The 27,633-nt window shown below is 42.1% G+C and overlaps 2 protein-coding genes across 2 annotated transcripts; one reads left to right on the forward strand and one right to left on the reverse strand.

Moving 5' to 3' along the window:
* Positions 1-11: 11 nt before the first annotated feature.
* On the forward strand, positions 12-7,666 carry LOC144527733 (terminal nucleotidyltransferase 5D-like). Its single transcript, XM_078265962.1, has 2 exons — positions 12-638; positions 3,472-7,666. The coding sequence occupies exon 2, from the start codon at positions 3,493-3,495 to the stop codon at positions 5,764-5,766; it is 2,274 nt and encodes a 757-aa protein (XP_078122088.1). The 5' UTR covers positions 12-638; positions 3,472-3,492; the 3' UTR covers positions 5,767-7,666.
* Positions 7,667-9,213: 1,547 nt separating this feature from the next.
* Positions 9,214-26,429, reverse strand: brwd3 (bromodomain and WD repeat domain containing 3). The gene is made up of 40 exons (XM_078265514.1): positions 26,263-26,429; positions 26,025-26,083; positions 25,905-25,934; positions 25,662-25,721; positions 24,521-24,671; positions 24,228-24,326; positions 23,941-24,101; positions 23,058-23,279; positions 22,770-22,870; positions 22,600-22,670; positions 22,021-22,121; positions 21,874-21,914; positions 21,671-21,775; positions 21,441-21,591; positions 21,206-21,340; positions 20,999-21,127; positions 20,439-20,664; positions 20,200-20,331; positions 19,806-19,986; positions 19,587-19,680; positions 19,302-19,469; positions 19,116-19,189; positions 18,843-19,035; positions 18,617-18,727; positions 18,423-18,530; positions 17,924-18,048; positions 17,765-17,847; positions 17,550-17,661; positions 17,299-17,360; positions 15,835-15,990; positions 15,621-15,741; positions 15,382-15,507; positions 15,198-15,273; positions 15,025-15,075; positions 14,770-14,913; positions 14,446-14,598; positions 13,022-13,191; positions 12,643-12,731; positions 12,226-12,366; positions 9,214-12,117 (listed from the first exon to the last, which is right to left on the reverse strand). The coding sequence occupies exons 1-40, from the start codon at positions 26,294-26,296 to the stop codon at positions 11,315-11,317; spliced, it is 5,349 nt and encodes a 1,782-aa protein (XP_078121640.1). The 5' UTR covers positions 26,297-26,429; the 3' UTR covers positions 9,214-11,314.
* Between the last annotated feature and the right edge of the window lie 1,204 nt (positions 26,430-27,633).

A 27,633-nucleotide genomic window follows, 5' to 3' on the forward strand; every position in this document is an offset into this window, starting at 1 on the left:
ACACACACACACACACACAAAAAACGAATGAAAAAGAAAAAAAACTAGCCGTTATTGACATTAAAGCAATAGCTAGCTATACTTTTAATGTTTGAATCCGGGTTTCCGCGCCTGTGTTGTTAAGTGTGTGAATACGGTCAGATAAAAGTGGATGTGGTGTTGTACCGATGGAGTAGTGGGCGGTGAAAACGGTTGATTGATGATTAGATTCACGGTGTGGATCACGGCGGGGAGAGAGGATGACTCACCCCGTCTGATGTGATGTTCACCCCGCAACAGCTCGGCCAGTGCGGTGGCACGCCGGTAGTTAAACCTGACACAACGGTGTGCTCCTCCAATAAAAGTCAAACTTTATCGAACTGTTCAGATTCGTTTGGGTGGCCCTAAGATATCTTGTTTGTTTCAAACTTGAGTGGTTGTCACTTGCTAGTTAGATAGAGAGACCGAGCGTCGTGATTTTCCGTAATATCGTGACGCCTGATTGCCATGGAAACAGTGCTCCTGCGCTGAGAGGAAACTGTCCGTGTTAACTTCAGCATCAACATCTCCAACGGGGTCGGGTGTTTGTTTGTTTTTTGTTGCTTTTTTTGTGTTGCTACTCTGGCTTTACTTTCCATTTTAAATTGGCCACACTACAGGTGAGTTTTTGAAATGCGGCTGTTGTCCTTTTATTGTGTCTCATTGGTAAAACGCAGTTAACGTTACTGGTATATATTCCTCCAGTAGCCTACATTGCCCCTAAATATATTAGCCTGTTCATTTGCAGACTGGCTGTCAACTTGTGACCTGCATCTATGTTTTGTAACGAGTATTTAAATGCCCCATAACATACTATAGGCTGCTCATAAAGATGCTGAGATCATTTTGAACTAGCTAGCTAAGTGGTGATTTATTGATACATGTGCAACATTATGAGTTTAAACATCAAAGAACAAAAGTGGCCTGTGCAAGATGTTGTTGGTCATTGGAGTATTTAAAAAAAAAAGTCCACCAATAGGCTACGTATGCCTCCAGATCACGACAATCTATAGGCTGAATAATATAGTCTCTTATATGCTATAATCCATTTACTAGGTTTATTAGGCTTACTGATTAAATATTTTATGAATTTCACAACCCAAAACACCACCTTAAATGTTGCATTTTGTGTCGTACAGGAGAATAATCTATGGGGAGCCACTGAGTGATGTTTCATTCAAGGGGCTGTATGACTCATATAGCCTAGTCTTATCTATAAAGAAGCCAAGTGGCAGAGGAGCAGTCCTGCTGCAGGACCTAGCTGATGTAACCCCTGAGAGTCACTAGAGGCTGCTGTGGGCCATGCTTCCCTGTGCCCCGAGTTACTGCCACTGACTGCATTTACACTGACGACCGCCAAATACTAACCAAGGCTGAGGATGCAGTGGGCTTTTCGCACACTGTGCAACAGATGATGAAGTGCTGTTTACAGCCCATCAAATGACCAAGACAGCTTGAAAACTAAATAAAATCAACATGTTTACCATTTTTTTCACTGATATAAAACACATTTTGAAAGTATTTACATTAAGCTCTGGCTATGAATTTAATTTATTAAGCACAACAGTTATGCTTTTCTCTGTCTTTATCCAAAGTATATCTAAAAAATGCAAAAAAACAATATCAGAATAATTACTAAAAACAACAACATAAGAACAACCTGGTATCAATTTCTGATTAAGTAATGACATTTAAACAGCATTTTTTAAGTGTAATATGTGTAAGTGTAATAACAATGTTAATAGAAACCATCTGAGATATCTTACACAGAGTAAGTATAATAATACTAATAATAATAATAATAATAATAATAATAATAATAATAATAATAATAATAATAATTTTAGGTGAAATTTAAAGCACCATAATCTGATGACCTGAAATTTGGTGCATCTTCAAATTTTCTGTCAGGCTTTAGGAAATTGTACTAATTCACCTAATTCAAACAATACATTTCATATACAACTGGCTTGATTTTGACTAGTCTCGATTTGCCAGATTTTGACTTAATTTGGAGAGAAAATGTATCTGCTAGAATTATTTTTGGTAAAGCAGCGGAAAAATAAATAAAAAATAGCAAAACCAGTGGCAAAAATGTAATAAGGTAAATTTCCTATCAGAAAAAAATCTAATAAGAAATGTTGAACTTTAACCTCCTTCTCCTTTTTAGAAATTTAAAAAGAAAACCTGAAAGTGGAAAATTAAAAGTTATTTATAACAAGTTCAGTATCTTTTATTGTATGTATTATAATGGATGGAAAACACCCTGGTGATCCTTAACTGATCCCTTAACCCTAATGTTGTCATAAAGGTTTATATGTATGAAAGTCCTTCACTAGCAATAGGCAAAAACTTTGCCTCAGTAATGGATTCAGTGTTCATTACTGATGACATGATTTTTTCCCTCCTACAAATATAATGTTGTCACACTATTCAAATGGCAGACAGGGGAGTCACCTGTAACCAGCGGACAGGCACATGATCATGGAGGCATTTCAACATGTCAACAATGTTGATCTAGTGAGACCAACAAGTAAAATCGCGTGAGAAACAGCTGATGACGCTGATAACAGGAATGTATTTGATCACTGTCAGAAAAAAAATCCCTTTCAAAACTCTCAACCAGTCACATCTTACAAATGTTTTCTCTGGATTAGATTGGTTGAAGCTGAATATCTGTTATCATGACAACATGTTGTAGATTTTTATTTGTCTGTAAGATCTGTTAGAGAAATAAATGTGAGAGCACATATTTTATTTGCATGTCACAGATAAACCTGTTGCTTGTTGAATTACCTTGTGCAAGTGCACAGAGAAGTTCAACATGGGAAAGTTCATTTAGTTACAGTGCAGCACTCAGCATTCAGTTGACTTTGCCACGTTACGATGCGGTTGTTGCTGCCGTTTATGCTAAACGTTGTAGAAAATCATAGCAGTGACTGTATTTAAAAATGTAACTACACGTGGCAGCAACGCACGTCGCTCAGCTGTGACTTGGTAGCGTTGCATTTCCCCTGACTCATTTCCTGGTTCTCCTTCTCCATAAACATGAAATCAAGGAGAGGGTTAACTTTTCCTGCTACAGATTTCCCATCGTGGTCAGAAAGCACAGGGGAGACACTTTGTTACTCTCACTATGACTCTAGAGTCGGTACTCGCTCCGAAGCTAAGCGCCGTCACTCTCTCACTTCTCCCTCGCTCTATCACTCCCCCCACACACACACACACACACACATGCCGGCTCGACACACACACCATCGCACAAGTATAAACATCAGGCCACTTACATAGGCTACGGCGAAAGCTCTGCGTGGAGCCTCCGCAGAACCATAAAATGGCCTTGAGAAAAAACTTCTTTTAGATAAAAAAACACGTTTTTTACTCTGTTGTACTGCTTCAGTCTTTCATTGGCCATTATTTCTCACATGAGCCACAATGTTATACATTTGTCAGACCTCTATTTCACAGGTCAGGATGATGGAGCTTCAAACAGAGAAGAGATTCCACAACTTGACCCTCGAGCAAATCCAGGCTCTGGACACGGTCTTGACTGAGGTGATCCCCATCCACGGGCGAGGAAATTTCCCCACACTGCAGGTGAGAGCTAAAGACATCATTCGTGTGGTGAAGGATCGGCTGGTCGAAAGAGACATCCAGGTGAAAGATATACGGCTGAATGGCGCAACTGCCAGCCACGTTCTGGTGAGGGATAACTGCCTGGGCTACAGAGACTTGGACATCATTTTTGGAGTGGAGCTGCCCAGGCAGGAGGACCTCCAGGTGATAAAGGAGGTGGTGCTGGGCAGCCTACGAGACCTCCTTCCTTGTGGAGTTAACAGACGGAAGATCACCTGCCTGACAATGAAGGAGGCCTACGTGCAAAAGATGGTGAAAGTTTTCAATGAGCACGACAGATGGAGCCTTATCTCGCTTTCTAACAACAGAGCTAAAACCGTGGGGCTCAGATTTGTCAGCTCCCTTCGAAGGCAGTTTGAGTTCAGTGTGGACTCCTTCCAGATAATATTAGACCGTATGCTGGAGTATTATTGGGAGACTGAAAGGAAACAAGGAGGAAAGCTGGCATTGAATGCTGGGAATTTGTCTAAAAGAGACAATGAGGATGAAAACAAAGAGCAAAATAAATCAAGCATTCCTCGGGATGTTGAAGCGGATATTGAAAAGGACTCCAGCGGAGAAAGTCCATGCCAGGATGAAGCTGTTTCTGTGCTTGATACAGAGCTTCCACTTGCAAAGGTTGAGCATGCGGATGGAAAGCACAAAGCACAGGAGGTGTTAAAACCTGAGAGCATTAACTTACAGCAGGTGGGAGTGGATGGCATAGGGGATGTTCATTCAGGGGAGGACATTGTGTTTGAGATGTGTGAAAAAAATGGAGAAGAAAAAGGACAGTTCCACAGTGATTATCCTCTAGTTTCATCCCCTAAAGCTTTATTAACAGATGTCAGGGATCCACTGATGACACATGCATGTTTAAAGCCACAGAGTAATGAAGAGCTGTCTGACTCACAAGCCTTCCAACCAGCAGCCAAGTCAGCTCAACAGGAAAAAGTCCATTGTGCCGAAATTCCTCAGTTCAAAGTTGACTCTGTAATCCGCAGGACTGAGAATACCTCAAGCCCACAAGATTCACATCTTGAATTTTCCTTTCCTCCTCCAGCTAAGAAAACGTGCAGCACATCACAGGACATTGTACCTGATTATTGCCCTTCACCAAAATTGCAAAGGAAAATGTCAAGAAAGATGATCAGTATGCCGGAGAAATGGTCTTTACTGACTGATTTGTCAGATCTTACAACACAGCTGTTCCCACCCATAGAAATACCCAAACCACTTCAGCCAAAGCCTCCTTTACTGGACAGCGATCAAGTTCATGGCTCAAATGTTCCAGCCTCCAAGCCAGAGACCTTAGACGCCCTTACAGCTCCCATGTGCATTCCAGACAGTACACTTCAGGATGGGACTGGCTCGAATGAAACTGTGGAACAAACTGTTAAGCCAAAACACTCGAAGAAGCCTCCTGATTCAGAGACTCAAAGCCACACACGTGCAGCACATGTTCAGCCTCAGATCAATGAGCAAACACCCGAGCTGGCCGACACTGTCCCAAACAGGTGCGGGGCAAGCTCATGGGCCGGGGCATCAGGGGAGCCCACAATCACTGTTGAAGCAGAGTGCATGTACGGAGACTTTGAACTGGCGATGGACCAACTCCGCCACCGCCTCATCGCCACCCACAACCCAGAGGAGATCCGAGGAGGGGGCCTGCTAAAATACAGCGACCTGCTGGTGAGGAACTTCCGACCAGCCAGTGAGACAGAGATCAAGTCCTTGGAGCGCTACATGTGCTCCCGCTTCTTCATCGACTTTCCTGACGTGAGCGAGCAGCAGCGTAAGATCGAGGCCTACTTGCAGTGCCATTTCATTGGCAATGAGGAGACGAGCAAGTACGACTACCTGATGACCCTGCGGCGTGTGATAGATGAGAGCACGGTGTGTTTGATGGGACACGAGAGGAGACAGACGCTCAACATGATCACAGTCCTGGCTCTGAGGGTGCTGGGCGAGCAGAACGCCATCCCCAACACGGCCAACGTCACCTGTTTCTATCAGCCGGCTCCATACATGACAGAGCCAATTTACAGCAGCTACTTCATCACCCAGGCCCAGCCCCCGCTTGTCTACCACCCCTACCCGCTGCATGTCCACATGCAGACTGGCCTGGTGTAGCTACAGTGACATGCCCACAGGGAGGCATGTAGGCTGCTTTCAGCATGGTGCTCTGCAAGCAGAGGCACAAATGGAAGTTTTGACAACAACAGGCAACCATGGGCGCAGTGTTGTTTGATGCTTTGAAACCCCTCCTGCTTATGACACGAACGATCATGAAAGGTCAGAACTGAAAGGGGTCTGGAGGCAAAGCATGTCACCCTTTCAAGATGAACACTTTTGCAAAGGAAAGAAACGCTAAGAGCTCGTAGAGAGGATTTAATTGACGTAGAGGGACTGTGTTTACGGCTGTTTCAGCTCAGCTTTGGCAGGGCTCTATACCGGTCACCATCCCATGTCGAGGAGAATTTAGTAAAGTGACAATTCTCCAACATATAAAAAACATACTACCTGTTGGCAGCATAAATCTTGATTTGGTTAACGTTTGAATAATTTAAATAATAACGTTTCTGAGGGGTTAAAAAACCCCATAAATCTGTTTTGTGAATCATCAGTCTCTGTGGAGTACATTTCAGTATGTGACTAATAGGCTACCTGCATTCCCTGTATAGACATAGGACACCGTTTAGTGAGGGCATACATTAGACTAAATTTGCTGTGGTATTTCCATGATATCGTAAGTTTTATATTTGTGAATGTGAACACCCCCCCCAATGTCAAAGATGGAAACAAGAGATCGTGGTTCGGTTCCATTAGGTCAGGTACGAAAATGATTGGGGTAGTGAGGGGGGCTGATCCTCATCTTGCCATCCTGAGGGTTGTTAAGAAATTTGTGATTCAATAAATTCTGACCAGAAATACAGAAATCACTGAAAAACTGCTTAAACTTGGGCAGAAAAATATGTTTTCTTGTTGGAATCCCTCTCTCATAATTAAGTAAAATGTTTTGGGAGCCTTACATGTTTTCTTTGAATATTAAAAGCTTATTTATGCAACTACACTGCAAAGAAAAGCTAAAAGATATACATTTTGGATGAGACAAAAGACCCTCCCCTGCTCTCCCTAAAACATCAGACCCCCCCCCCAACATCAGTCAAAATTAAAAAATCCTCTCCCCCTTTTATAATTTTCCCACAGCCCCTTGGAATATTAAACCAAACTGGTGTTAGTAAGTGTTCAGTTGTGCTTTTGCATTGTAATATTTTTTGCTTTTTAGTGCTAGAAGTATTAAACCAGTAGTTGTGGCCATATCTCTGAATCTGTATTCAAACTGCATTTTATCAAACCAATTCTCCTATTCCATGTCAGAGAAACATGACAAGGCTTTACCTCATGGTGATATTATGAAGAAAGCCTTGGCTGTCCTGTTCTTTCTGCTGAAAATGGAAAGAGCATGTTTAATTCTGTTTCCCCCACATTTCCAACGGGTTGAATAGACTTCCAGTGTGTAATACATGGTGACACTTGTTTGTTGTAATGGACATAGTGAATGTTCTGTCAGGGTTTTGCCTGCTATTGTGAACAAAAATGTTCCTGCACATTTCAATTATTCAAGCAGTCTACGATGCAGCCAGCAGTTATTGCACTCTGTCTCTGTGTGTTTGTTCATTGTGTATGCAGCTACAGTACATGTTCTCAGTATTAAAAAAAACAAAACAACTTAAGCACAGGCGAGGATATGTGGGCCGTTCACACTAAGTCTGAGACTGAAGCACAATGTAATGTGAGTAATGAGTAATGAAAGTGTCTCTGACATGCTCGTGAATCTCCAACTAAATATTGAAGACGTCTGAAATACTGTGTGCCGTAGTGCCCTATGTAGCTTGTGATGTATCTATCTCAAGACTTTTGGTAGTATATTGTGTATTGTTATGGAACTGTTTCACCAGTAGTGAAATTAAAATATTCCTGTTATGATATCTAGTTGCTTAGATTGTTGTGTTATTGTGCTAATAAATATAACACAACCACTCTTGGTTTGGAGTCTTCCATTCGTGGTCTGAGTTACACTGTCACAGTTTTATTTTCAATAAGATGTATGTATGTTTCTTGGTGCCAAGGGAACATTATTGGCATGCAGAGTACACAAAATGATTACAGGCACCTTTGCAATGGTCAAAGATGAATACTTTGGAAACTGGAAATTGATATGTACCTCGTTATGCACATGCGTGATAGGATGATACAGAAAGCACTGTTTAGATCATTTATTTGTTCATTTGAGTGGTTACATTTTAAGTCACTTGTTCCATTCGATTTTCTGTGAATGCATCACAAGTTAACTTTCAGTCAGGCCAGTTTGGTTTTGCTGTTGCTGTTTTCAGCCAATCCTGCACAGTTAAAACCTATGAACATTTTAATTATACTTTAAAGGGAATTGCATTCATTTACGAAACAAAGCAAGTTAGTAAGAATGACAGCCTGTTGTTTAAAGCACTATAATTTTAGTTGGGAGAAAAAAATAATGTTTGTACTTTAACAGTTTATTCATTGCACAGCCCGCATGCTTTTTCAGCTTTTATACAACCCCCTCTCCTGCTGGTCCTCGTGAACACTGACATACTATAAGACAACTCTGTTCTTAGAAATGCCAAGTACACGTGAAATAATGTATTAACTATAAAAATAAAAGTCCTGACGGCTTAACGCAGTATTTTAGCCTACGTCATAAGCCTGAGCTTCACCTCTTTGCTTGGGACTTTTGCACAAAAATGCTAAATTATTTCGAGAGCTTTCTATTTGGTGTCTCGTGAAGGTTGATGGGTATAGTTTAAAGTTCTTAAATGCTTTATATGAACTATACACACTATTATCTGATGAAAAAGACCAGCAGCACTTTACTACTTTACTATACTGGCTATATACTGTATATACAAACTGAGCATATGCACACTGCTATTCCCACCTTTGTGAACACTTTTTAATATGACATTTTAATCACTTAATATTATATGCACTGGAGAATTCCGATAAAGTAGGTTTGATTTATAGTAATCATTTAATACGTTTTATTTGTGTGATAGCACAACTCATTTACATACCTGATCTTTTCTTCTACATTTGTTCTCAATACCAGTATGTACACACATTACACACTTAGCCCCCTTTAGTGTATGACCTTTACCTCTATATGCATTGATCCATTTGAATTCCCATGATCCTCCAGCGTCTCTGCAGTTTCTAGGTGTGGCAGAGCACGGTGCGTCACAGCTCAACCTTGTTTGTTCCTCATCTGACTCATCCCAGCTTTCTGTGCATTAATGCAGTTGCAAATGGTACAGTCAGGTTTACGACGGTCTATCACAGTCACAAAACAGTCACAGTATTCTGTACCTTTTGAATCTTCGCCTTCAGGGCACGTTTATGACCCAACGACCATAAAGACTACAGATGACTCAGTTAAAGTGCTGGTGAACAGCTCTTAAAAGGTACTGCTGGATTAACACCGATAGAAATCATCAAAGAACAAGACCACAAACATGTAGACAACAGACCAAAACAACTTCATTTTAAATTCATTTTTTTTATTAAAAAAAAGAAGAAAAAAAACACATACAATCAAAACATTGTGTATAAAAAAGTCACGTAATCTTAATCCACCTACAGTAAAACGTTTTGTTATCAACTAATCTGATGCGTCGAGGCGAGACTAAAGCCATCTACTATATGAAAATAAGATTCCAAAATATCAATCGTAGTCTTCTCACACTCAACCAGAATAGTTTCAAGACGCCAGTTAATGCTGCCGCTAGGAGCACCCTAGATGCCCCCCCCCAAAAAAAGAGAGAAACAAAACAACCTCTCAGGCATGTCTCTTATGTCAGCGACCACACAGAGGCAGTGATGAGGAGGTGTGTTCGGATTAGAGCACCCAGTGTCAAAACGACAACTTGTGAGTTAGCTTGCCTGGTTTCTCCTGACTGGATGCTGTCTCAAATGATCTACCAACCAAAGATCACACAAGCTTTAAAGTAAACATTATTGGTGCAACAACAAGGGATGCATCAATTATATGAACCAATCGACAACTAGGGAATCACTCATAAAACTAGGCAGAAAAACTACACACAGTGATTCTGACACCACCAACACCTGATTGTAGTATATCCCGGAAAAAAAAAGCAGTAATATGTGCAGACGATCTACCCCAATCTAGAACACTCAGTCCATAGATGGTTAGAAACAAGGGGGGAATAAATGGCACAACATACTAACAAAGTATGCAAGTATCCATGGTTGCTACCTTTGCTTTGGGCCAAAAGAATGCATGATCAAGCTTGCCAATCAGATGAGAGCTTCAGCTTCATCATACACAGGTAGAAATAGGTTTAGTTATATCATGTTTTACTTGTCAAACTAAACTACAAACTACTGCTGGCACAGTTTAAACATTCTTACACAAAAATCATTCCTCTCTCTCGAATATCTTTATTACTCAGCTGCCACGTGGAGTAGATAAATGTGCAAATATTTCCTCTTCCTCATCACTATTAACGTACGAAATAGTTTAAGTAACCTTGGTATAATACAATGGAAAAATAAATATCTCTGTGGAAGAGAGTATGCCAGGGACCCCTTGCCTTTGCACATACTGGATAGAGAAGGTGTGATGGAAGCAACCATGAATGGATCCACCAGGGAGTACAACAGTACAAATACAAACAGGATGCAGTGGCTTTTTTACCCCAGAAATTTCCTTCTACCCTTGACAAAAAAAGAAAAGAAAAAAAAAGCACCCGATTCTAACAAACTAACAAAATCAAAGAGCCGAAAAACACCACTGAAAAGGAAGCAGGGAAAACATGAAACATTCACAGGCCAAGGACAGCAAGCTGTCTGACTAGGGTTGAAGGAGCTGGGATATTACTATGGTACTGTGTTCTGACCCAAGTCACTCTGTTCCCTAAGTATTGCTAGTGCCCAAACTACACTTGTCTTGACTCGAGTCACAGATAGAACTAAATCTGAATGATGCGAGGTCTATAAAAAACTAAGGCTTGTGGTTGTGAGGAAAGACCAAGTACCAAAAGAGCTGACATCAGTGACCTCCAGTGATACTGCACATGGTTCACGGTGGTCGTGACTGAACTAGTGACCACGAGCATGACGAGTTTTGTTAAATTACTTGCTGAGAAAAAAAAACTAATCAAAAACGGAGAAATAAAACATGAGCACCATTTTTTGGCATCTCCGCATCCTTCTTTGGTGAGCACAAGTTAGAAAAGTCATGGGAGGGACGAGAGGAGACCGAGGGGTATAGTGTTTAGTACTGGACGTGAAACGCACAGGAGGAGGAGGGGAGCAGTGCTGCGTCTTAAAGGCTCCTCCAGCGAGCAGTAAGGCCGAGGTGAGTCAGTCCAGTTGGAGAGGGCCCATGTTGAACAGTGGCTCTGTCAACCAGGGAAGGCAATTCCCTGGCAAAACATCATGAGCACCAGCTATTAGTTTGAGAGCCATAAGCAGTCTCAGATAAAAAGAAAAATCATATATATATATATATATATATATTATATATACACTTGTACAAAAAGAAAGAAAAAAAAAATCCCTGAAGTATTACTCATGTTAAACAGTTTTCTTTATTTGAGGTTTGAAAATGGCCGACGTGTCAGTGACCCCAGCCCATGAGGTGGCTGACGCGGGCTTTCTCAGTCATGCGGCGTACCCGTCCTGAGCGGGACATGCCCAGGTTGAGGGGGTCTTCCTTCGACCCATGGCCATCATCCTCTGACTCGTCCCCGTACAGAACTGTCCTGCGGCCCTGGTTGCGTGTGTTGACCCGTCGAGACTTGCACTGGCTGCCTCTCAGACTGCTAGCTGCTGCTGCTGCTGTCGCCGCTGCAGCCCCTGTCTCAGAGTTGTCTTCATCGTCCTCCTCCTCAGGTTCCTCCTCCTCCTCCTCCTCCTCCTCGGGCTCCTCCTCTTCATCCTCCTCCTCCTCCTGCTCCTGCTGCTCTCCCTCATCCTCTTCATGTCTTGCATCCATTGGTTGCTGCTCCTCCTCCTCCTCCTCCTCCTCCTCTTCTTCTTCTTCTTCATCCTCATCATCTTCCTCCTCCTCTACCGGCAGCTGCACTCGTGCTCTTTTAGCTGTCTGGGCCGCGTCCTCTCCTCCTTTGTGTCTCCTTTTCCCTGAGGCCGCCAACTTACCCTTAGCCGAGAGGCGTACGGACAGGCAGGGAGCTTTGCTGTAGTCGTGATCTCCCCCTTCCACGTACTTCTCCATCTCAGACTCGGAGCTGTTCTCGCTGTCCGACGATGACGAGGAAGAAGACGATGATGAGGTGGAGGATGACTCCGACGAGGACCTGTTGGACCCGGACTCCGCCTTCTCATCATCTTCAGACTGCGGCGATTCTCGCTCGTGGCGCTGTCTGGAGCCGTTACTTAGATGCAGGTTGCGCTGGTGCCCTGATGCAACACAAGAGGACGGTGGTTCATTTCTGCACCGTAACTTTAAAGTCACATTAAAATGAAAGACGTCGATACAATTCGGTTAGAATGTACTGCTTGTCATACCTGACTTCTTCACCGGAGTTGCTTGGCTGCGGGTCACACGATGTGGCCCCTGGTTTCTGCTCTCGCTGCTGCTCGACCCTGAACTTGGGGAAGAAGGCTGGATGTCCTCCTCCTCCTCTGCTACACTGCTGCTTTGCTGAGCTAAAGCAACAACACACGGCTAATTACTAATCAGGACTGTATTCATATTACTTTTCACAGTACATCGGTAGTATAATGCATTACATCCGATCTTCAGTAATAACAGAATTAGAGGCCTTACTCATTTACATACTGTTTTCTACAACATTATCTGTAGACAAATCAGCTGCCCCTATAAGGTAATGACTGAATTAATGCCGTAACAATTTTGGAAGAGTAATGATTGTTTTACTTCCCCAACACTGCTACCAACAACATACAATACTGCAGTCATACCCTGATGTGGTCTCTGAGAACGATTCTTCGTTGAGGTCTGGGATTTTTTTGGCTTTGACACCTTTCCTGACTTGTGCTTCCCTTTAGGGCTGGACATATGGAAACAGAGAAAAGAAGCAACATTTCAGAATAATTAACTACATTATATAATAGCAGGGTGCCTGCAACTTTCATCAGCTTTAATGCAAGGCTTTGAAATAGCTTTTTAGACCAGGAGGACTAGGACTTTCTATGTTAAGTGTAAAACAGGCCTCTGAGTTTAAAGCAGCACATTTAAGATAATTTCAGGAGCTGCAGGCACCCTGTGTACACTGGAATGAAAAAGATCATTTGATAATGAGCAGTGTTGAGTGGCAAGTTTGTGACTGAGGATCAGCACCTGGGGGATGGACTGATAGGCGGGGAGCTGCCTCCGTTGTGCATTCTGTTCCTGTAACTGAGTCTCTGACGAGCCCGCCGTTCATTCTGAATGGCAGACTTGTGGTCCGAGATGATGGAGATGATGTTTTTTTCAAAGAAGGCCGACAGGCTGAGGGTCATGGTGTAGATCTGGACATAAAACAAGTAAGTCAGAGTGAATCTATTACACTTGAGAGAGAGTGAGACGGAGTAGGGACCCCCTAATACTGTAAATATATTGTATAAAATTAAGTTGCATGTTAAACTGGGCCGGATGGATAAAAATGAATGGATATATATTATTTATATCATGTTTTAATGTTAAACATACATGTGGAAGGCACAGTGAATCCTTAAGCTTAACAGTATGGCTACCATATGGCTACCTTACCTATAGTAAGCTTATCTTCAATGTGTAAATTAAAAGGGGAACTATGCAGGTTTTTTTAGCTTAATTTACCTTAACTGAACAGCTTCGGAGTCATTGGAATGGTTATATGACTTTTTGCGGTTTAAATGGTGGTCGTCTCGCTCCCCCCTAGCGCCTGTGAGTAGAAAAACCACCCTTGCAACTTTCGGCCGGCGGCCTCAGCGTCAGGAAGTATCGCGTGATATCAGGTCTCACAATGCAACGAATTGCTTTAGGCGCTGCACACATACAGGAACTGGCTAGCTATAAGAACAAGGTAGCAATGGAGTTTTTCACACTATCATTATGGCTGAGCCAGCAAAAAAGAAGCAGAAAGCTAGGAAAGCATTGTCGGAGGAACAAAGAAAGAGGAAACAGCAGACTGACCGAGCAAGTTTTTACACCGTGTTGCCAAATATCTATTCTGAAGCTGTAGGGGAGCTCTATAGAGACACCTGCGAGCAAATGCGAGAAAACAGCGAAGAAATGGCCAAAACTGGGCACCCCGATAGCTCAGTTGGTAGAGCCGGTGCCCACATATAGAGGGTTTACTCCTTGACGCAGCGGCCCTGGGTTCGACTCCGACCTGCGGCCCTTTGCTGCATGTCATTCCCCCCCTCTCTCCTCTTTCATTTCTTCAGCTGTCCTGTTCATAAAGGCCTAGAAATGCCCCAAAAAAAATTTTCTTAAAAAAAGAAATGGCCAAAACTGCATAGCGCTTTAGTTTAAATAGTTTTTTTTTTTCACAAATATGCCAATTTATTTTTGCTATTAATAGGTTGTATTCATAATATTGTATATTTTCAGACATATTTAAATTTTTGAAAAAAGAAACATTTTTAAACATAATTTGGCGGTCCCCCCTGCACTTACTCTGAGGACCTCTTAGGGGTCACAGACCCCCTGTTGAATATCTCTGTATTAGACTACCGCTTTGTCAGACGTTGTGCAGAAATAGTTGCAGTACTTGTTCAATCCCAGTGATTGTACTTCACCTGTGATTTCTTGTTGGGCGTGTATGCTTTGGAGTTGCTGAAAATGAGGCGCACGTCTTTGGCAAACTCCATCGGGCTTTCATAATTCCCTGCAACCAGCGTCTCTGACACTGTAGCCAGATCCATTGGCATGTCAATGATGTTGCGATAGTCCTGAAGAAAACAAGGTAGAGAGTAGAAATGGTAATGTACACAGAGGTTCATTTTAAGTTCTGCTTTTACTCATACACCCTTGGCATGCATTTCTAATGGGATTTCAAATTGTGTGAAGCGTTTTCTGGTGTCAGTGGCTTTATAACTGCAAATCGTTTCAGATTGTTTTACCGGATACTCAAAGAGGTCCACTGGCCGCCTGAACGGCTCTGAATCTGGCGAGACGATCATACGACGCAGCAGCTCTTTGCATTGACCTCGCCAGAATTTCACATCCAAAACCACACCTCGCTTTTTGGAATTCAGGTCGGCTCCCTGGCGGAGAGAAGATAAAATGAACTAAGACTGGAGCTACTGCAGATGATTTTACATTTGTGAGGGTCTAAGATGGATTACTGTGGGACACTGGACTCTGGTCCCTCTTACCCGATGTCCTGTAGATGTGCCTGGAGTGTCAGAGTCCACATCCAACTCAGCCTGCAGAGAACACATAGAAACCCGAATGACTATTTACAGCAAAAACAGTAATCTTAAGAAAAAGCTGTTGCCATAATGTAAAAACAAAAACAAACACACTTAACACAAACCAACTCTCTCACCTCAGCTTCTTCTCCACTGCTGATCTCAGACTTCAGTTTGTGATACAGATCCAAGATGTCCGTGCAGCTCTGGTCCCTGAGGGAGACAGAGGGCTAAGGCATCAGACACGTGTGTAGAAATATTCCTCACCGTTTCCCCCGGTATCAATGAGGTTGCTATAACATGAACTGTGTGAAGTTTTACCCGATGTAGTGAAGGAGAACGTCAGTCACCACCTTGGCAGTTGCTACGATGGGGCTCTGGGGTTCGTTGAAAGTGCGGGCATTGTGCTCAATGTAGCGCACCTCCCACATTAACGCAGAGATCCGCCTGCAGCAGAGAAGAACATCCACACTTCAAGCTAAAATGTCAACCCTTTGTCATCATGTCTTTGGACTCATGGCGAGGATAAAAATGGTTAGAGGTTAAGTGTGTTGCTTCACCTGTAGAAGTGGTTCTCCACTCGTTTGCGGATAGTGCTGAGGTCAGTAGGGTAAGCCACCGCGGTGCAGTACAGAGGGTAGTCCCGCAGATTTACTGGTGACGCGAATGCCTTAGCTACATCTGTGGATAACCAGGAGTGAGATCAAACATGGCAGACGTGAACGAGCTCAGACTTTTTCCCCCCTGCCAAACAAACTGTCATTGGTGGCCTACCCAGTGTTAGAAGCTGATCGATGCCATGGAGGACTCTCTCACAGTCTTCATCTCGTGTGTGAGCCCCCCATTCTCCTTCCTGAGGCGTGTAAAGCAGAGCCTTTAGCTCCTCCTCGGCCACCTCCACGCCATCACCCACTTGTTCAGGCAACGCAGCTGATGGAGCCACAAAATGTGTCAGAAAATGAAAAAAGGTATTTAGGTTAATTGATCAGAACTACTATGAATTACAGATAATTACCAGCCACACAATTATGATACAATACTTCTAACATATTCTAGTTAGCAAGGGTATATTTTATTTTTCATAATAAAAACATCTTAGATTGATATCAAGCCTAGAATGTAACAAAAAAAGCATGACCATGTTTTAGAAACAAAATGGGTGTTCATTTCCACCATTCTGGTACTGAAATAAAATGGCAGATTAAATCTGCACTGATTTTATGGAATTGGCAGCCTGGTACATTTAAAATATAAATGGAAAACTTGTTTGTGTAATTATGTCAAAATCAAGTCTTTTGGGATAGTTTAGTTCCCAAATGTTAACTGTTCAAGACTATCCTAGTGGCCACCATAAAGAATAGGTTGAAGTCTCTAAAAGCAAAAATAATATGCCTTTTTGTCTGGAAAACAAATCATTATTCCATCTTTTTGGAAAGGAAAGGACACATCGTTTAGTTTTATATTTGCTTATATTTGTTTTGTTGGGAGTACAAAATTCGTACTGTATTTTGTGTCATGGATATTTAATTTGGTCTGTACGGATACAGTTTGCTTTTATATTTAGCAACATTTTAAAGATGTATGATCTATTCTTACATTATTTACTTAAAATTTCAACTTACTCTCTCAGCACAATGTCTTTTTTGAACACGTTCTCTGCTTTACCTCATGGTGATTTCTAATAAGGCCAAGGAAAGACTCTTTTCTTTGTTTGTTTTGGTACATTGCCCTGACTTCCTGACACTGTTGTTGGCCATAATGCTCCATTATTGAAAGATAAAGCTTTAAAACAGACCTCAACTTAATTCAGAATAAATGAGTGAGAGGAAATGTATCACAATGAAATCCATTTTTGGAGTAAAATCCCATGACATTAATATATTGTCCAATTTGAATGGAAATGGTATATTATGTAGTACGTATTCATCTGCAATTTTTTAAGTTTTTTTTTTTTGGGGCATTTCTGCCTTTAATGGACAGGACAGCTGAGACATGAAAAGGGAGAGACATGCAGGAAACCGTCACAGGTCGGACTCGAACCCTGGACCTTCTGCATCGAGGAACAACCCTCTACATATGTGCGCCCGCTCTACCAACTGAGCTAACCCGGCCACTTCATCTTTTTTATGGTGTACAATTGTGTTTTAAACTTTGTAAAATCTTTTGACATTTTGTCATTACATTAAAAAATGAACAGGTTTATAACCAGGTGGAATACTCATTAATAATATCACTGACCTTCCTCAGGTATAGGCTCCATGTCCCAGGGACTCATTTTCTCCCGCTCACCATTATCCCACCTGATGAAACAGTAATTAGTTAGTAACCCACACTGTGTGCGAGATTACAATCACTTATTTGATTGAACTTTAATGAAATGTGACATAGGGTCAGCGAAGAAGAACATGACATTAACAGAGAGCACTGTTGATACATTATGTTGGAGTAGACTACTCCTCCATCAGCTACAAACACTGCTACAGACGCACTTTACTGCATAGCACTGGAACAGGCTGTCTGGATACTCCGGCTGCAGAGGCTGCTGGTCCTCCACAGAGCCGAACCACCAGGCGTCATCAATGATGCTGCGGAACCTCATACCTGAAGAGAGCAAAGTGAAGACAGAATCAAACATAAGTGAAGGACAGCACACTCTCCACAACCATGAGCATGAATACTAAACGCATCACTTCAAAATACTCACCTGGCTGCCAGTTGTGCTCTTTAGCCTCGTTGTAAAACTGCTGCAGTACCAGAAAATCTATGACATCAGGCATGTCATGGTACCTGTAGAGTGTGGAAATAAAAGATGAAATGAAATGCTTCAACATTTTGTTATTTTGTACTGTATATGAATGCTTACTTCAAGGAGAAAGAGTCATTGGTCATCTTCCCTGAGACTGGGTCCAAGAAAGCAAGTTTTAGGCAGCAGAGGGTGGGAGGTCCCACTTCATATTTAATTCCAACCACCTTCACAGATTCCTGGTCCTGAAGGGGCAGAAGACAATCGACAAAAGGTAAGACTGATGAAGAGGATGACAAATAGAACTTCTCAAAAAAGAAAAAAAGGTTATGGCTACACTAAGAGGTACACCCTTGACACGCCTAATAGATTTTCTTTTTATACCTCACTGCAATGATTGTGCAAGGACATGCATTAACATGCCATGTTAAAACTAACTTAAATCAGCCCATTCCAATGGAAATTTTTTAACATGGCCAACTGCCATCAGATTGGCAGTTGGCCATCAGATTGCCAGAATCTGAAAGTTACAACAATTGGCTGCTGTGTTCAGACTCTCTGAGCATGTTAGGGCCTGCCCTGTACACAACACTGGCTTTTAAATAAAACTATGCCTCACCCTGAGGTCGAGTCTGTTCCACGGCTGTTTCTGAGGGTTGATGCTGTAGGCCTTGGCCCTGCGGACAGCCCGGACGTAGGCCTGATGGCCCTGTTTGAAGTAGATGAGCTGGAGGAGGACATGAGAACCATGGTCAAAATGCATGTAATATAATGGATTTTCTTTCTGTTTGATATGAGAGTGGCACTCCCTACCTCATCTCCCATCTGTGGAACAAAAGGAGAGCGGTGCGGGATGGTCTCCATTATCCATGATGGTGGCAGCCACTCCTCCGCATCAAGTCCAGCCAGAGAGGACGTGGGTTTCTAGGTATATATAATTAGAACAAAAAATTATCAAGTACAGAATTTCTCCTGTACTGTGTGGTAAAGAGACATGTTTTCACTGCGAGTACAGGAGCAGCGGATCATGTTAGCGTACCTGTTTGGTCTCCTTGGGCTTCTTCCTCTTCTCGTTGTCCCTCTTCTTGGCCTCCTTTGCCTTGCCATCGCCTTCTTCCTCCTCAGAGCTGCTGTAACCTTGGGGCTGGACGGGCCTTCTGGTTGGTCGCTTCGGCGGCTGGAGGTTGATCCCAGCGTCGGCTGTCCAATCAGAATATTCACTAGAGGAGTCACTGAGAATGAAATAGGGGTGATGTTAGTTGGGCGATTATAACTACATCCTGATAAACACTGCTGAGTCACAGATATTCACCTGGAGCTGCTCTCGCTCTGCCACTGAGCTTCACCATCGGAGGAGGCTTCGCTTTGCTCCGCCTCTGCTGCTGCCTGTCAACAAAAACACAATAAGCACCTTTACTATGATGAATGGTAGTTAACAGGCGGTGCTCCACAGCACCATGCCATGTTTGGATACGTAGAGTAGAAGGACGGAACGTACATTTCCATCACTGTCAGAGTCTATCTGGCTGTCAGAGTTACGTCGGTTAGTGGAATTTCGACTCCTGGTCCCAGGACGGCGGACTTGAGCTGAGCGGGTCTGATAGGCGTGGTGCTGCTGCTTTTTCTTGGTCGGCCGGGAGCGCAGGCGTGAAGTCAACAGATCGTTCTACAAAGTGTGGAAGGAGGGTGGAAAATAAGTAGAGCAGGAATGAATTGGCATGGATAGTATTTTCTTTTTTTTTTTTTACTCGTGACAACAACTGTGAAGTGAAGAGTAGCGTACCTTGGGTGTGCATGTTACTGGTTTTTTCCTCCTCTCTGCATTGTACAGAGAACATTCCATGTCACCTTTGGCTTTTCTGCACTCCTCCGAAACTCTAATAAAAAAATAGAATAATTTTCATCATGAAATGTACACAAAAAAAACATTCATATAAAAAGAAACGGAATCTGCTCTCTGTAGTGTCCTTACATCTTACGCAATTCTCTCTATTTGCCTCACCTGGATATCCCTTGTGGCACTTCATTGACCATCACTCTGCGGCTCCAGGCCAGCAGGTCCCTCTCGGTGGCCACCTGACTACGCAGGGCATTATGCTGCATCTGCCACACCCCGTCCACCTGCCTACTTCTGCGTGCCTCAGCAGCCGAGGAGGAGGCCTCCACCTCTCCTTCACCTCCCGCTATAAATAAGAAGAGATTTGTTCGTTAATACTATACGTTACCTTGGAAAATATGGCATTTTTGGCAAAAGAAGTTAACTATTAAAAGTCTAAATGTCCACACAATGCTCACAGCTTTACAATAGATCTCAGACTTTAACACAGAAACCAAGAACACAACATAAAACCCAAAATCAAATCAAATTTGCTGACAAATTGTAAAGTAAAACATACCCTCTGCCTCTTCAGCCGGCTCTTCTTCGTTCTGACGCTGGTCCTGCTCATTCTGCAACTGTCTGATGAGATTGTCCAATAGGCTTTCTGGCGTTTGCTGGCCAAGCACCTGCTCAACCAACTCCCCATCACCTAAGCAGCAAAATGGCAGCTCTTGAGTCAAACTGTCAGTTACACTTCCTGAGTTAAAATTTTGCAAGCATTCTGAATGGTATGAGTAATGAGGGAGCAGGTTTTACTGTTAGCCATGTATCCTAGCTGGGGTATTAGCTGATCCTCCTTGCAGCTCTCTCTTCCTGGCACCAGGCGCTGGTAGTGAGGAGGGTGAGGATTTCCATCAACATCCACCAGGAAGGGTGGAGGCATGAGGTGTGGGGCTTGCTGTGTCTGCTCGTCCAGCACGTAGTTATTAGAGTCACGAATGAGAGGTCGGTAGTCCGTGTGGAAGAACATCTGGTCAGGAATCTGGAGGGAATCAAGAGTATATTTGTGTTGATAATGAAAAAAAGAGTTACATTTGTTCCCCCCCTTTCCAAGGTACCAGAACTTACAGAGTAAGAGAGCTTCTGCATGATTATTAGCTGCCTTTCCTACAATATTTCAGAATTTCAAATCCTTGGTGATACTTTGGCTTAAGTTCCGGTGTTATGATTAAAGAACTGTATGTGTAACCACAAATCCAACATGCTGTCCAACTTTATTGATTCCTAATGTTGTTCCTTTAAAATATATAAAAATAGGAAATGATAGAGCGATAGTAAGGGGAAAGATGTTTTAACAACTATTCATGTGCCGTTACCTTCTCATATGGTCTACTGCAGCCGAAGCCAAAGATGAGCAAATGGCCGTGTGAGTCGGTGCAGGCAAAATGCTGTCCGTCAGCTGAGAACTTGCAGTCAAAAATAGCACCGTGGCCTTGCCCTTCAATCTGGAAGCAAATATTTTAATATGAACTCATTGATAGAAAAACACTACTGGTGGGTGATTGTCATTGTCGATCAATTACCATGTTGAAGTAGTTGCGGATCTTGGCTCCTTTGGCCAGGTCCCACATGTAAATGTTGCCATCATGGCCGGCAGAAAGCATGATGCGGGAGTCAAATGGGTGAGCCTCCAGCACAAACACCTCATCATCATGACCCTTGAACAGAGAGATCACAAACATTCAGGACAGTCAGTCGGTCAAAAGCAGCTGTTTTATTCATTGTTGCACAGTAGAAATGCCTGCTTCAGCCACTCACAGATAAAATATGCAGCAGCTGTCCAGTGGTTGTGCTCCACACTTTGAGCAGGTAGTTTGACACTGCTGTGATGACGGTGCTATCTGCACGGTCCCAAGCCACCATGGTAACCACCAGCTTGGTTTTATCATCCCCGTTGGCGACAGTATTCCTGGAGGAAAAAAAAATCAAAAGTGTAAAGGAAACAAAAAGGGTATCATGAAACCCTGTAAAACTGTTGTCTTTCTTACCCAGGCAGCCTGGCAGCAATGTCTAAAGTGACGCTCTTCCACTCTTGTTGCTGGTAATGCCAGATCCTGGCTGTGCCGTCGCGACTGCCACTCACAAACCTTAGGCTGGACACATATACACAGAGTCAGAGGCTCGACAACCACAAAAAAACAAAAACAAAAAAAAAACAGTTTGAAGTCCATGATCTCAACAACACACTCACCTGTCACTGTTGTTGCTAAACTGCACAACTACAACTTTATCCTGAAACAGGAAAAGAAGACATGTATTAAAGTTACAGAGACCTTGTTTAAATAAAGTTAAACAGAGTGGAACAGATATGATGCAGCTTCTGCGTTTTGTTTCTTACCGTGTGTGCATCCATCTCAGAGACCTTCACAGGAGTTTCAGCACCAAGGTAGTAGACTCTGATCAAATGATCAGTGCCACCGGTGGCCATGAACATACCACCTATTAACAGTAAACACAGAATGAAATTCAGTTTACAACAATATCCTTATATCCATATTTATATGTTTGACTTTTAAAACAAACAAAACATTTTCCACCCTGCAAACAGAGAATCTTGAGGGGGGGTTTTTTGTGTTTTTTTATTGCTCCCAATACAATAATTAATTTATAATATACTGTATACTGCCAAATGATAGCTTTTTTGTCAGCAGTTATTCTGTAACTCAAATTGCATTGTCACACAAAGAGTCTCTGCTCATTTGCTGCGATAAGCTAATGTTGATGCACAAAACGAACGTTGACATTACTTTATCACTGTCTGTGCTACAAAATAAATGGTTTAAAAGAAAAAAATCTGATTAAGTAAATTTTTTGCAACAACAAAAAAAAGTTGTCTGGGTTTGGTTTGCTGCTCACAGCAGCTTAGGACAATACATATAGAAAATGGAAATGTTAGCAGGCAGGGAAACACACTTACCACTGCTGAAAGAGGAAGTGGAGACCTGTACTCCTGGACGTGACCGCTCAACAAACTTGACTGGTTGATCACTGAGAAAAGAGGAGAATCACAATTATTTTCATGAAAAAGAGCAACTTTACTCAAGCTAATATTGTAGAGCCAAAACAGCTGATGTTTCAAACACTTACTGGAATTTCATGCTGTGCGAGTGCCACTTCCAGAAACACACCATGCCGTCTGCACCGGTGGAGGCCAGGTACCGCGTTGTCCCCTTGACAGCAGGACAAAACTGAGGGGATAGAAAGTCAGTGTTGGTTAGTCAACATTTACCACGATACTACAGCAGCAAAAGAGTTGACATGGTGCAGAAAATCTAGGCGATAAGGTTAGTCTTTGGGACCTAAAGTGAAAACTTGCATTAAATTTGGATATTCTCACATTTGTTTGAGTTATATTCCAAAATGCATCAGTCTCACCTGTATGGATGTGATGGAGGCACCGTGGGCCTGCAGGACAGTGATGGGTGCACAGGTTCGCAGGCACCACACTCTGATGGTTTTGTCGCAGCTTGCTGAGGCAATGAGGGTGTTCTCGTGGTTGACAGCCATGTCACAGATCTCCGCTGAGTGGCCGCGAAGTGTTGATAGGAGCCGGCCGTCATCCGTGGCCCAGATTTTTACCAGGCAGTCATCAGAACCCTAAAACAATATTGTAAGTTATTGTGAGCATCATTTGTGTCAACTTAACAATCAAAAGTGAAACTAGTTTATAACTGATAAAACATACACTGTATATTAAACCAATGGTATTTCTTTATTCTCTCCATAGTAGCTTGCTTCTCTAAATCACCTGTGGCGGACCTTATAAGGTAGCTTCATCATACATCCGATGCAATTCAGATGAACCTGTGCCTATTTTGACCGAGTTATCAGGTCCAAATTTCTACGCAAATATTACGCAGCCCCAGCAGGTTCTGGTTTAGCGGAACCTGTTCTTAACCGCAGTTAAGCCACTCAGATGCGTAATACATGCTGATGTGGTGACACAGCAACAGTCCCCAGGTGTCTTGCTTTAAAAGGTAAATCAGTAAAACAAGAAAAGATTTTGTGGTTGCAAACATCCCTCAGTTGGCTAATTTTGTCACCTGTCTAGCTATGCACAAATCTGGAATGTATTTCTAAAATAGATTCTAAAAATGAATATATCATATGAGATCAAATGTATTTTCCGATACAACCTATTACCTGGAATTTTTCTTATCGCATTTTATCTTTGCAACTTTTGCAAATACTTTGCTAGTGAGACACTACAGATGAAGCTGTGTTGCAATAATCATCTGAACCAGAAATCCTCACTCACCGTGAATATCCGACGGCCGGTGCGGTCAAATGCTACACAGTAGACTGAAGAAAGGTGGCCAAGGATACGTTTGTGTATCTTCATGTGTTGGTAGGAGGAAGACGGCAAGGTCTGGCTGAAACGAGCAGTGCCTGTGGCCTGGCGAGCACCCATGATGGACACTTGATATAAAGAAACACGACAACAATTATTGGAAGCAACGGACTGCTAAAGCAGACTTAACTTAATTGGTCTCGGGGCTTTGGGTCCTCTTAATGGGTATAAATAAATAAAACAGTTTCACACACCGACATTGGGCGGATGTCCATTGCTGACCGGAGGTTCTGGTGGACGCCCTCGGTGGAGTGCAGCGACAGCCGAGCCACTGCATACTTTGTGGCTACAACCTAAATTATACAGGTAGTGAATAAAAAAACAAATGTGAGAAATTATGAACATGATTATTGATTTGGAAACAGATCTATTGCCAACAAACCACGCAAAAAAATTACAAAAGTATTAATGTGTAAACTCTTCTTAAATACTGAAGAAATAAGCTCCTTGGCGAAGGTAAAAACATGGATGGGAGAGAAATGCTCACTTTTGGTGGACCGAAGCAATGACTGTCTTCCCAGCCCCAGAAGTGTTTGGACTCCAGGAACACTAGGTGGGATCTCCTTCTCTATAAGTGGGCCTATCCGCTGACAAACATGGAGCAGATAGTCTGCAGGAATGTGCTGATTCAAAATCACCTGCAGGAGTCACAGACAGCTATTACAAAGTAATACAACAAATATATAAGTAGCCTATATTAACAAAAAATTACCATCTCTGGTACATTCTCAAACAGTGCTAAAACAAAAAAAGTTTGAATTAATTAAATAAAATTCCAGCTTTGGTGAACAGATTAAAACAAGACAGCCCCACGATTATTTAAACTGACCGATATGAATATTTGAGACCATGATGTGTACCGATTGGACCATTTTAAATACAAACATGTTGTCACATTTTCACATACTATTAAGCCTCTGGTTGCTTCACATCTATATGTAGCCTCTTTTGGTGTAAATGTTACACAACATCCTAGTAGTCACGATTAAAAACTGGACACTACAATGAAAAAAAAACAAACACCAATCAATCTTTCTGTAATTAAAGTTAATCATTATACATTTTTATATTCACACAAACATACATTTTTGATAAAATGCAAACAGCTGTATAGTAACACATACACATCTAACTATCCAAAAAAAAATTCACTTCCTGTTTATACTTGTCATAATTTTCAGCATGGTTTTGTAATGCAGCTAGTTGAAAAACAATCAAGAGGGAGAGAGAAGGAAAGAAAGAGGAGGGGCAAAGAAGCTCACAGCCAATCAAAAGAGTCTATTACGATTATTCCGGTTCGCTAGAAAATACATTTGGGATTTCATTGGCTCCAACAGACGACTGACAGCACGGTGGATCTGGCTCAGCCTATCACTACCTGTCCTTGTCTCTATTCTCCTCCTACTAGCCCACACAATAGCAAAGCCTATATATAGTTATTTACCAACGGGCCTATATTAATACAAATGTTTAAATGTGTTCTAATAAACATAAACACATTACCACTGCATCTATTTTGGGTGGTTAATTTAATTAAAAATAAACACATCCGCTAACAGGCGATTGACGATTAAAATAGAAGATATACGCTTCATTTGATTAAAAAGTTAATGACAATTCCCACTCACCCAGTCTTGGAAGGTACGTTTGTATTTCTTCCCGTCCCAACTCCATCGTTGAGGGATCAACTAACGTTAAAAGACAAGCGGTTATAGATGGCACAAAACTGCCAGGATCGTCCCGGCTCGGCAACACGCTACTTTATCTAACACTAGCCCAAATTACTGAACATTTGCCCAAAAGCGGCCAGATAGGCAACAGTACGGAAGCCACACACGAGAATAAAAACAGAAAGGTCCAGCTGAACCTACCTCATACTCCTCCAGCTCCTCAACCAGAATCTAACAACAGACAGACACAGTTAGCGTTAGCTGCTAGCACCACATACTTTTAGACGTTTAACAACCGGTATGAGTTAATATCTTTTTTACCTGTGATGCTTTTTTACAAGGTCCAGACTGCAGAAATCTGGCAATGAGGTAATACAGTTCTGAAAAGAAAGACAGGTGAATTAGCTTGGTACTAACTAATGTTGCTATTGAGCCGAGCTAGCGTTAGCTATATAGCTTTGGGTTGCAGTCGGTTACTTAGCGCGCTAGCAGACACACAACTCTAAACTGTGTGCATGCAAAATATTTGTCGCGGATCAAACGGACGCTCAGCACTCACCAGCTTCGGTTTGTGAACACTGTTCTCTTGCCATCACTTGATAAGACAGGCGACATTAAAACAAACTGGTGTTTTAGCTTGCTCGTTAGCCGCCGGCTAGCTAACAGTAGCTAGGCGTGTGTAGCTAAAACAGGCTAGTGAATGGCCTCCTCCTTTCTCAAGTTGTTCCCCTGACCACCTGGTGCTTTGTGTTAGCGCCCTCCAGTGAAACGTTGCGATATTGGTTTGTTGAAAAGGAATACATTTTTTAAATGTACAACTTTCAGTCCAACAATTTCAGACAGAAATTAGTTAATATATTTCTGTATAACGGTCAGATAAATATTTTCATGTCACATCAAATTCAAAAGATGTAAAATATTTATATTTATAAGAAGCTTTTCATAGGTGCCCAGTGTCATCTTTACAACATGTTGCTGTCAAATACATAAATACACAGTACATTTATCAAGTTGAAATTATTGAAAGCTTAATCATCTTTACATATTTGGACACACACTGTGTTGTGGCCATTTTCTATTATACAAAGTCTGCATTCCTTTTTGATAATAGGGCAGAATTTGGATCCTGTAGCATCTGGGTTACATTTTGGAAGAGGCCTCCTTGACCTTACCAATTGGTGCATGTTATATTGTAAAGGGGAAAATAATAAATTTCCAAGCTTAACAACAGGAACCAAATCCCCCTTCAATAACTGCCTTTACTGTTGTAAATTATGAGGAATTGAACATTGTGGACCTTCTACATTTTAGATTAATTGTACATCAGGTATTGAACTCTGATGCTAAGCCATGCAATGTTTGTTTAGGCTGATGTAATTTAAACAAAGGTGAGGAGCAGACACGTCTTAACTTGAAACATTTATGCACAATTGGACTCATCATACAATAAAAATCAGAAGCCCTACAGCTAATTTGAAGCATTGACACACAACAAAACATTTCAAAACACATGCAGTTTACCACTAAAACCTGTCTACTAAATTATAGCATGTCAGAGTTGCTGTTTAGTCGCAACATTTGATCTTTCATTGACATTACATTACATGTCATTTAGCTGACGCTTTTATCCAAAGCGACTTACAGTTGCTACATATGTCAGAGGATGCATGCCTCTGGAGCAACTAGGGGTTAAGTGTCTTGCTCAGGGACACATTGGTTGATGTATCGCAGTGGGAATTGAACCCAGATCCAAAGGCATTTGTCATATCCACTGCGCCATCACCACCCACCCATTGAGTATGTGTAGTATGTCAACAATCAGAGCCCAACGTCGTTCACCCAGACTATTGTGGAAGACTTAAAGGCCATCTTGGCAGCAGCAATGAAGAAATCAAAGAAACAAGTCGGACATCACTCTTCCAGCTTAAGC

This window comes from Sander vitreus, chromosome 13 (genome assembly GCF_031162955.1).
Source record: "Sander vitreus isolate 19-12246 chromosome 13, sanVit1, whole genome shotgun sequence".
NCBI lineage: Eukaryota > Metazoa > Chordata > Actinopteri > Perciformes > Percidae > Sander > Sander vitreus.